Below are 12,028 nucleotides of genomic sequence, written 5' to 3' on the forward strand. Positions count from 1 at the left end.
CATTATAATTCAAGAATAAAGTTTTACGCAATAACTCACCCAAATTTATGTGATAAACGAAAAGAACTTGGTAAACTGTTGAGTCATATTTTTTTCTATAGCGCAATCTGAAAAAAATATTCAAGTGAAATACGAACATCAAATCAATAAATGCAAATATATTTTATTCTTAATATATAACTTCATTATTTTAAGTAAATTGTAAATCACAATTATAAATGCAATTTCCGCATCTGATTAAAACCTAGTGAGTAATTGATGTTTTATAAACTAATAATCACTAACATTATGAACACAAAATATATGTAATATATTTATTTAAAAAAGTAATTACCATAATTAATTAATATAAGATTAAAAACTATTTTCGATTCTCTCCAATTAATATGTATATATTATTGCGCGTTGTTGTAGTAACAAATACATTATTTTCTATTATAAAATTTAGATATGTTTTAAAATGTTTAATTTTATTAATGATTTACAATAAAGTTCAGCTTAATTTTAGATGCCTATTAATACACGATACTATTTATATTCCATAAAATACGAAGCTTTAATTTTTAAGTAAGCATCGACTTTAAAACTATTTGAGTGTTTCTAGCACAATGGGTCAATAACGGCACGATGTTTTCTATCGTGAAAAATTACTTTTAGAGATTTTTTCTACTAAAAAAATATTGTGCCCTTTATAAAGTCACTATTAAGATTTTAATAAAATAATGCATCACCAGTGAGATAACATTGACATTAATAATTGTGAGAAAATAAATAAAAACATTGTGCTTCGCCCGTTGTTTTATATAAACAGATATTCACATGATTTATTTTGTTGGTCGATTTTCCTCATTATTTCCATGCAAAATGTATACATTTTTAAATATGAACACACATCATTACAGTTACCGATTTTCACCCACGCAGTTTGTTCAAAGTTCAAAGTTCATATTTCTCGAACCCTATCCTTTGACGCTGTCGCACTTTGTGCCAGAATGTTGTTCTTCAAAATTGCTTTATTAACTTTGCCAAACAAAGGACCTCTTGCTATTAGTATCTGACCTGACATACCGTGACTCGCACGTGTCGATATTCGACTTCAACATTCGTTTTAATAGGTCAATTTTTAATATGAATTTTACACGAGGCATTCATTATTTTTATACTAAAATATTCCATATTTATTTGTAAAAATGTAGTGTTCAGTTAAAATAGTGTCACTTTTTAGCTTTCACTAAAAGTGACGCTATTTTAAAATTATCTAAAACTCAAATGCTCATTTGCAATCGGTTTCAATTGAACGAGTATGAGGGTCACCATTGTCATGTAACAACAAAGACCATTCAGATAAGTACGACTTGAAATTTGCTTTGAATCGACTTAGTTTATTGTACTTGTATATCATGTAACGGAAACATCCCTACTCATGGCTCTTATTCGATACAATTATTGGAGTGATTTATCTATTAGTAATAAAAATTGTAACATTGTTTTAAGCTAAATATTTATTTATATATATTTTGTAATTCAATGAATTAATAATTACTAGTGTAACAGCTATTACAAATTAATAAAGTAAACGTCAAGTAATACAAGTATATTATAATAAATAATACAATAAAAATAAAATAAAAATTATTTTTTAATATATTGTTAAGGTATAAGAGAGATAAGGTCATGCGGATCGCATGGTTTTATCTTTTACTCACTCTCGTCACTTAACACGCGAGCGAGCGGAAGGGAAAGTATCTCAGCACTCGCGCCTGATACATATGTATGTTGCAAAACTATTATTTATAAAACATATTAATTAAATTAAAAATATAGTCATATCTTATCTTTATGGCAAAACCTTTGGTATACAATTCTTATAAATATATACCCCAGTATACAGAATATTGTAGAAGTGCATATTTAATTTATTTAAAATAAATTCAGACCATCGTGACATGAATAATAAATAATATACATAAATTTAACATTAAATATATCAATGTGCGTATTAATAGCGACAGCCTTAGAAAAATCTACTAGTGCGGACATCCTGGCTACAACAAACAACAGAAGAGGACGCGATCGTGAACACAAAACTGATATTCTTCGAAAATTGTTGGATTATCAACAGCACCTTTTGCTGATTTGAAAAAAATACTAAAACAAAACAGCGACATAAAATTTCATACAATAACTCGGGAAAAAATACCTCTAAAATAAATGGGCTGGAATACAATAATAGATTATAACAAAATAATATCATATATTGAAATCGCAAGAACTTTTTATGAATTATTTTGATTAAGAGGTAGTATTTGATTACTCGGGGATGTCAAATTATAGATCTCAAATTAATAATTTAAATTATAGTGTTATATAGAACACGAATAACTGACGTTCCTCATAACAAAGCCAAGCATCTTGAAAGAATTTTCACAGATATCGTAGAGAGAACGTCCAGTTGCTCTTAAAAGTGATTCCGATATATTTAGTGAAAGTTTTTCTAGACAGAATATTTCCACAGAGATCATAGGAATATTCCGAAAATGATATTTTCAATATGATATTTTCTGACACAAAATGGCAGACAGTTGGCAGAAACTTATTTCCACAATGAGTCCAAATTATTACGTACAGAAATATAGACCGCATTAAATCGAATGCATATAAATAATTTTAAATGATCACAATACAATAGGAAACTGAAATTTGTAGCTGCAATATTTATTTCATCGATGAAAGACAAAAAGTTAGTGATAGTGGAACAGACGAGAAGAAAATGAGACTGTTGGTCTAACAAAACTAAAGTTATAAAAGCTATAACTATGGACAAATATTTAAAATAATTTAGCAAAGACTGACTGGTCTTTTATGAAAAGATGTAATTTTTGTGCATTTCTAAAGAATATCAGTAGATGATAACGTTTTAAGAATCAGAACAAAAATAATCGCAACCTTTGAAAATTAAATCTAGAACCAAATCAGGCTTTAAATATCGTTCTGTGATTAACTTCTTCAATCTACATCTAAGATGTAAGCGCCCAGTTTCTGACGATCAATATTAATAAAACTAAATACAAGAAAAATATAGAAACTAAGCGTATATAATAGAATATTATGGAAATGATTAAAATTAAATAGTAAAATATGCAAACCATTAAATCGCCTTAATAAATTAAAAACAAGTGTAATTTATCGCTAAGAATATAAAAAATTAATTATTGATAAGAATATAAAAATATAAAAAAAAATTGATTAATTAAAATGACCCAATATCTCGATTTGTTCTATATTTTAAAGCTATGAATAATCTAGGTCAGAGTTTATTAATTTAATGTATTAAACGTTTAATTAGGCGGCTGATTACCACATCATTTCCCTACTTCATGTGTAATATATTAAATGACATTATTATCGAATATTGAGGTCAAACGATCAATAGTTAATCCGTTACGCCAGAACGTGTCGAAGTATATAATAAATTCAAGACTAATCCAAAGATTTAAGGAGGGTATTCCATTAATTTTAACTGAAAATCACCCACACCTTAGCACGGGGCTAATAGGGGCTGTTATAGACATCAAAGTGGCACTCTGTCCTACAAAGGTTTGACCTTATCTGGGGCTTTAATATGTTCAACTACAATTTTCGACATGATCTTGAATAGATAAGGCCATCGAGTATTTTTATCTAAACGAAACGTTCTGCTTAAGAAAGCCCATTTTTTTCTCCCTGTCCGTATGTTTACAAAATTACTCCTCGAATGTCAAAGCAAACAAACATATGCTATCTGTGAAAATCTAGATTGAATGAATAATAAAATAGGTTTGTTCAGGCATGTATTTTCTTTATTTATTTGTTTATTATTTAGCGAGATTTGACAATAAACATTTAGACTCAATTACGGTCTTCTGGTTAAACGATTATAATAAAAATAACTTTATTGCGATTAACGGTTAGCTTAGTTTAAAATTAGACTGCATTATCTGTTCTTCCGGATGCGCAATCCGAGTATGCAAATTTGAATATTCACATTAATTAGTGATACGGGCGATTAAATATGATATGCGTTTGTATCCGGCTAGATTGTATCCATTGTATCATATTGCATAACTGCTCGTCTACTATGGTAACGGGCTTTTGAACTATTGTTTGCCTACTTTGTCTAATAAATCATTGATTAATTATTAATTTGCACAACAGAACGACATTATAATTTTTTCTGTGTGAGAGGAGATGAAAATGCATTAATTCTGTATGTCAAAAATTGAGCCACAATGGTAAGATAGCCTATTTTATATAAGTGACAAATTTGTGTGTGCAATTAAGTCTATCGTCTACTATTAACTAAAAATTATATTATTAAATATTTGTAAAAACTAAATAAAAATTCGAGTACCGCTGCCGGGACTCAGAGTTACTAGTCTGAAATATTACGGACTACGCTTTTCCATCCTTAATAAGAACCATTTGAACATATGCCTGTCCGGTGTAGAGTAACTAATTTTTCTAAGTTACAAGTAATTCAAAACAAAGCAATAAAATAATATATAAAACACCTTCACAATATATAAAACACATTAAGAAACCTAAGTCGGTTTTAAATTTATAATTTCACGATTTTTTTGGGGTGCCCCAAAGCCTATATATATTAAATACGTCTATAAAATTATTTATATTATTAAAATAAACGTATAAAAAAATATGATCATTGTTCATAACAATTTATTATTTTTTAAGCAAAAGTGCTTATTACTGACAAAATGAAAATAAGCACATAATTCTACATAAAACTCAAATTATTTTATCTTTGTGGCAAAATATTGTTGTACAGTGCTGTACATATAAATAATAAGTATTAAAAGTATGCTTCACTAAGAATATTTTATCTATCACGATTATATAATTTATAAAACCTCTGAAGAAAAAATCTGAAAACATACTTAAAATAAGTTTGTAGTTTATATAAGAAATTTAATAAATAACTTGAATTTTATTGTTTAATTATAAACTTAATTAGTCTATCTTAATAAAAAAAATGTGAATTATAAATCGAATATAGTTAACATCATAATTAATATGGATCAATATTAAAGTTAATTAACTAAAGCCGCGTTAGATTAATATAATTTACAATTTTTAGAATAGAGCAATGTTGAATATATTGTACAAGATTTGAAGCTAAATAATTTAAAAGGATATATAAACATTACTCCAAAAGTATTGCTATTGTAACAAATTAAATTAAGCATTGAAACGAAATCATAAATAGAATAATACTTTTATTTATTAAACATTTGTTATTTATAGTCTTATTTTTTTCTTAATGTTTTTTTATTACTAATTGAAATATTTGTTAGACTGTCTTTGATTTTATGTATTTATTTAAAGTAATTAAATTGAATTTGTAATTTTAGAGAACGCAAAAGAATCGAAAATAGCTTCGATCATTTCAATAAACTTTTAAACCGGTTTTAAATAAAATGATTTTTAAATATAGAATAATGAAAAAAATATATTTTATATGCAGATATCTTGTAAAATTAAATCCTGATTAATTATGATTACAACTAGTGGAAGATTATAGATTTTTATATATAATAACGGTTTTGAAGAATTTAAATTTAATACCTGAACGTGATATTCGCTATCTTCTCTTCGCCTAATCTGACGTCATTCATCCTCCACCGAAACTCGATCTTCTGCTTTTGTCCGACGAGCCTCGCGTATATCTTATAACCGTTCACAACATCTTTATTCACAAATTCACTATTAACATTATTCCTATCTACGTAGTAAGCTGACGATTTATCATTAATATCACCCGTGTAAAGAAAATTGGAAGCGTCGCGCCTCTTCTTTCTACCAACGTTAACACTATCGCCTAAAGACGGATCACTATTTGCTATTTGCGAGCTATTTACAACCTGTGAACTATCGTCAATTTTTACATCGAAGCCGCTTCGCTGCTGTTTATTATCACTATCGTTTTCTAACTTATAGTCTTCTAAAATGTCATTGTTCGTGTCGAAGTTCAGATTGTCCCACAACGTCAGATCGTTCTTCATTGCGTTCTGCTCCGTGTACTTGTCCGAAAGTTTCTTTTGTCCAGAAACTTTGATTTCTTTGATGAGAAAGCACATGTAGCTCGAGTTGGACAATGAAGAGAACTCTCCCCGATCGGCGTTGTTGATCAGAGATTCCAATGTCAAGTCGTAGAGGTCTTCGCTTTGGAGCACGGTACTGATGGCGCCTGAAACAAGAAGAAAACAAGATTAAATTCAAATTTAATTCATCATCCGCTGTCCCGAAATTGTGGGATATGCGGCGACATATATTATAGAGATGAGAAATTGTGTATATTTCGCACAGTTGACGTATATGGGTCACGTTAGCCAAATGACTCGTTGAATAAATAAACGCCAGACAAATTATACGGTGTCAAATGAGTGAAGTGAAGGATCGTCTTTATCTTTAAAATTTATTTCTGCCTTTTATTATCCCATCTTTCATATTCGTTAAAGCTCTATTTCTAAATTAAGAATAAATATATACTTAATATATCACAAGTACATCATTTAAATACAGGGCTGTGGAGTCGTTAAATAAAAACACGACTCCGACTCCGACTCCGATTCCGATATTTACCAACAACACGACTCCACTCCGACTCCGACTCCGACTTCGACTCCGACTCAAAAAAGTTAACTTTTATTAGGTATTTTTGATGTTTTTCTACACGTTTATTATTCATACGCTATACACATTCATTATTACGCAATTAAAAATTCATAAATTTAATAATTTAAAAAAATGCTCGGAGTCGCTCATTTTCACGACTCCGACTCCGACTCCAACTCCGGCCAAAACACCACGACTCCACGACTCCAACTCCGACTCCACAGCCCTGTTTAAATATGTGGAAAACTACGTCACTTATAAAATTTACTAACGTCATTCCCAAAAATCGGAATTTAGATCTAAGCTTTAATCAAAATTAATATTTTTTTCATTTCATGCGGTGCTTTTTAAAGCTATTTTTTACACCGTTTAAAAATAATATTATTTATAATTAGAGAAATATATCATGGTATTTAATTTAAGATACTAATTACTGATCATATCAATTCTATTTAGTATAAAAAAGCAACACACCTATAAAACGTATAATTTTGACTTTATCACGAAACGTTGATTATAAATGTCACATCATTTCCAGAACCTTGAATACGCCCATGTTTTTTTTCACCCGAAGATACCTATTTACAAGCACAATTTGCGAACATTTTTAACTGTGATACATATTTGACTCTATAGAATTTATTTATCAGCTTGTTATAAATAGCATTTGTGCGTCATTTCGCGTTGCACGTGTTGTTAATTAAAAATAATATCACCCGCGAAATTTTAACAAATCAAACGGAAAATACTGTTTCATGTTTCACTATTAATTATTCGTAATTATTATAACCAAAATATACTATTTAATATATACAACTGAAACTAATGCGAATTTAATTAGACCTTTTCACAACTGAAATTTTAACAAAGATATAAAATACTATTTATAAACACATAAATTAATAAATTTAATTTAAGAAAACGTTATAAAACGATTAAAATACTAATAAACTGCTATCATTAAAATAAAAAAATATTATTGATTGTTCAAAAATTATATTTTATATATTGTCGACTTAGAAAATAAATTTATTTACATTTTTTATAAATATTAAAAAGTTTAATATGAAATGTTTAAATTAACTGGAAAAAATTGTATTTATTTCCGGTTAAAACTATAATAATATCCAATAATCTGAAATGATTTTTCAATAATACAAAAAATCGCTTTTATATGTTTATTTTGATTTTAATTATTCATAATGTAATTTTCTTCTAAAGTCGTAGCTATTCTTCCTAAGTCCTGTCCTTTATTTCTTTAATTCTATTAGCATAAAATATTGGAGGCTTCGATTCAAAATATTTCGATAACCCCCTATTCATATTTTTTTCAATATATCGATCGAAATAAATAGTAGTCGGAAGGAGCAAGGTCTTGAGAATAAGGTGGATAAGGTGGATGAGTCAATTTCGGCAAATGGTGACACGCATTGTTGTGTTATAGAACTATTAGACTTTGGTTGACAAGTGCAAGCCCTTTTTGTACTTTTTCGTGCAAGCTATCCAGCTAATCATTTATAAGATTTATGTTATTATTTGTCCATACACACAAAATATTTCGCAGCTTTAAGATTCAGAAACTTTTGAGACATGCATCGACTTGTTTTCTTCGCTCAATTAGCATGGAACCCATACACATTGTCTCCAAGCCTTCCAATATTCTGTTAGTGTTTTTATGCACTGTTAAATTTCACTGGTTTAATTTCTCGTCCAGCTAATGGATAGTTTTAGTGTGATTTGCTTCCATTTCTATCATATTTGCTGGTCTCCCACATCCAAGACTATTCTTGCTGTCGGATTTTACCATTCCAATTTTTTTAAATTAATTCATATAACAATAAATTTTATATAAATTTTTCACTTGCCAAAAATTCTGCCTTAGTATATTTTACGGGTTTTTTTTCAAACTTCGAAACACGGGTATTACTAAAGACATGCTTAAGAATTAACGGCCAAAATACAAATGACTTAAATTACCAAAATTTAATAATAAATGTATTGCAACAAATTAATAAAACATACTAATACAAAAAATAAGTGAAATAAATCAAAGCACTAAAACTATTTTTTTCTATAATTTATTGCAAATGCAATATAAAATAATAATAAATAAATAACAACAAAAATAAATATGGAAAAATTTAGCTCACTCTTAGGTGTATACTAAAAAATTAAAAAATGTGTATAAATTAACTCACTACTCAAAGGTTAAAACTAAAAATTTAAAAAAACAACAATATTTTCAAGATTGCCTAATATAAATTTATTATGTTACATTAAATCAAAATTTTTAAATTATATTAAAGTAATGTAACTCTATAATGTAATTCAACTATACTCAAATAAACCACTTTCTACGTCAAATAAGTATCTTAAAATATGTTTACATGGTTTTGAATAAATAATTCTTAAAAAACATATTAATTTAAATTTATTAACAATTCTATGACTTTTTAAATTAAGATTTCCAATGTGGAAATTATGCTAATTGATTAGCTAAGCTTACATAATTAGTAAGTGAATTAACCCATTTAAAAAACAATTAGAGCATTTTAATTGCCTTTCATTTTCATGATTCATATACTAATTATAATACTAACGTAGTTAGTTTCGGGCAAAATTGACCTATTTAGCTAACTACATAGAAAACGAGCTACACAAGAAAAATTAATTAAAATATCAATTAGCGTATGACATAACCCGTTTTCAATTTTGAAATATGCTGGAAACTGCACACGTCGTTAATTAAGGTTACGCTTTTTACACAAGAGTACATCTTTTATATGTGCAATTATATTAAAAATAGTATTTACTTTAGTTTACATCTATAACAAATAAAATGAAACGATATACATATACAATAAAAATAAAGCGTATCAATATATTAGGGTTTGAATATCAGCTTTCGTGCTACCAACCAATGACATGTATTCAACTCTCGTTTGACCCCAATTTTCAGGTAAATACACATATATTTATATTTTTGATAGGGTGGGAAAGCTCCGATAAAATCAAATATATTTATTTTTGGTATTATGTGACGTTTCGCATTTTATTAGAACTAGAAATTATATAATATATATTAAAGTATTTTTTTTTCGAGATGTACTATTGCTTAAATTAATATTTTATTTAAATCGTATTTTTTAAATACATAAAACAAATTCAATGAATTAATTTACTATTATTAATCACACAGTATATTATATTCATAGTCTTTTACAAATATTACTTATTAAATAATTACTGATGAAACACTACGTTATTGCGATAAATAATTATTTGCACAAACTGTTATGAACATCAAGAAGTGTTTTCTTCTCTCGTCACAGCATCCTTCTTCTATCTTACACAGTATGAATGGTCCAATATATCCCAGACACGGTGCCAATGTAAAAATATGTGACAAATGAATCTCGATTATTAAAACAATATCGTTATAAAAAATAATATTCTTTTATTTTAGTTTAAATTTGAAAATCTTAATACTAATATATAATAATAAAAAATCCACTTAACGAACCTTTTCAACGTTTCATAATTTAAATTTTAGTACCATTCGCGCACAAGAGTTTAATTAACGACCCATACTTAATTAAAACGAAGCGCAGCTTCCATTATAAATCAGGATTATAATGAACGTGCAGTCTTATTAGATTGCTCTGTTCGATGCACCTTGACCGCAAACAATGCAATAACTGCGCCAATATGCAAATCGACGAAGTAACTGGGTTAAATACTTGTCTTCTTTGCATAACTTTGGACTAAGCTTTTAGGCAGCGTTAATTCTCGTCGCATTTCGCGTGCTTTGTTGCAATTTGCCGAGTTGTTATACAACAAATGGTTGGATTAGAATCCAGTGGTCTGGTAAAGGGTCATAACAATCTGCATGCAAGGTTGATAACGTTTGAGAAATATATTAAATATCATTTAGGCATAAGAGGGCAGTCACATTAATATTTTTAAGTAGCACAATTTTTGACATTTGAAGTTTATTTTAATATATAAACAAATCTAATTAAGTTTATTAAAAAACATAAATAAATAATCTAAGATTGTACTAAAATTGCTGTGGTCCTATTATTTAATGTTGACCGCTTTGCAGACTCTAAGTCGTCCAGTGAGATGATAGTCAGCAATGATTTAATATGTATACGGAAGCATAGTATTTATTAATATAATCCCTCGATATATAAATCAAATAAAAATGATCGCTCTTTTTATGAATTAAGGATACTTAATTCAAATATGTATTTCATGATAAAAATATTTAGCACATATTTTATATTTATAATTTAATACTCGTATTTAATTAATAAACTTTACAAATATCCAGGTATAGCCAAATACGTATGTAATTGATATTCTGCGAAATAATTATTTTAATAAATCGTTTTTAAGCAATACTTAATGTCGAAAGATCATAAATCTTACGTTCTTATGCGAAAACTTTTCAGCTCTGTTTCCAAAATTTAGTAATTGTTTTCGGAACAAAATTTGCTTTAATCAAATATGTTTGCAGCGCATATATTTTACTGTTACTTAAAACGTCCGTTCTTACAGATGTAAACTAAAATTAACTTAACAGGTAAATATTTTTAAGCTAACCTTTTTGCGATTCATTTATCATCTAGAAAAATATTAACATTCTGCTTACGAACCGTTCTCATTACATCGCGGATAAGGAATTAAATTACTAATTGTTTGTTCATGGTTAATTTTGGTCTCTTGTTGCAAAATTGCGTATTTACTTCATAAACCCGCTTGTAATTTTCCACATGATTTATGCGAAATAAATCCCGTCGCCGTTTGGACGCGCTCAAGGCTCCCTTTTCCAAAGAGCCGGCAAAAGCTTGAATTTAATTTTTTCTCTCTTTTGTGTTACTCGTTCGGAGACTTTACTTTCCTGCTTGTATAATGTAAATGGGTAGAATTCTCTCAGACCGGTGTGTATTTTTTTTTCATTAAAGAAAATCAATGTCGAGTGATTTATTGTATCATATCGCGATTACGCAGCGTAATTAAAATATATTCAAAGAAGTCGAATAAAAAATTGATACTTGAAATAATATTTCGGTTGATAATATCAAAAACGAAATAAAATAAAAAATAAATATATAATATTTATTTTAGACGTTATATTTTTTTTAAACATCAACAGTTTTTTAATATATTAACCAACATTTTTTATAAATGGCTACTCTAGTTCGTAAAATAATGAATTTGATTTCATATATATTATTTTTCACGGAAATAACAGTTCATGCGGTATAAACATTAAAAATCTGTACGATTTTTTAGAGCGTAATGAAAAACTCTATTTTACACGTGCATTTTCAGCATTTTAATTACGCTG

At 27.8% G+C, this 12,028-nt stretch overlaps 1 protein-coding gene across 1 annotated transcript in view; it reads right to left on the reverse strand.

Annotated features, from left to right (window-relative positions):
* LOC148229657 (uncharacterized) overlaps positions 1-12,028 on the reverse strand; it is a 197,835-nt gene that overhangs the window by 88,264 nt on the left and 97,543 nt on the right. Inside the window, exons 3-4 of the mRNA XM_088197419.1 lie at positions 5,623-6,244; positions 40-107 (exon numbers count right to left, since the gene is read on the reverse strand). Of these exons, the coding sequence (XP_088053545.1) occupies positions 40-107; positions 5,623-6,244 (690 nt within the window). The remainder of the gene's footprint in view (positions 1-39; positions 108-5,622; positions 6,245-12,028) is intronic.

The sequence above is a fragment of the Plectrocnemia conspersa genome, unplaced genomic scaffold (genome assembly GCF_051122295.1).
Source record: "Plectrocnemia conspersa isolate PC_06_02 unplaced genomic scaffold, ASM5112229v1 ptg000011l, whole genome shotgun sequence".
Lineage (NCBI taxonomy): Eukaryota > Metazoa > Arthropoda > Insecta > Trichoptera > Polycentropodidae > Plectrocnemia > Plectrocnemia conspersa.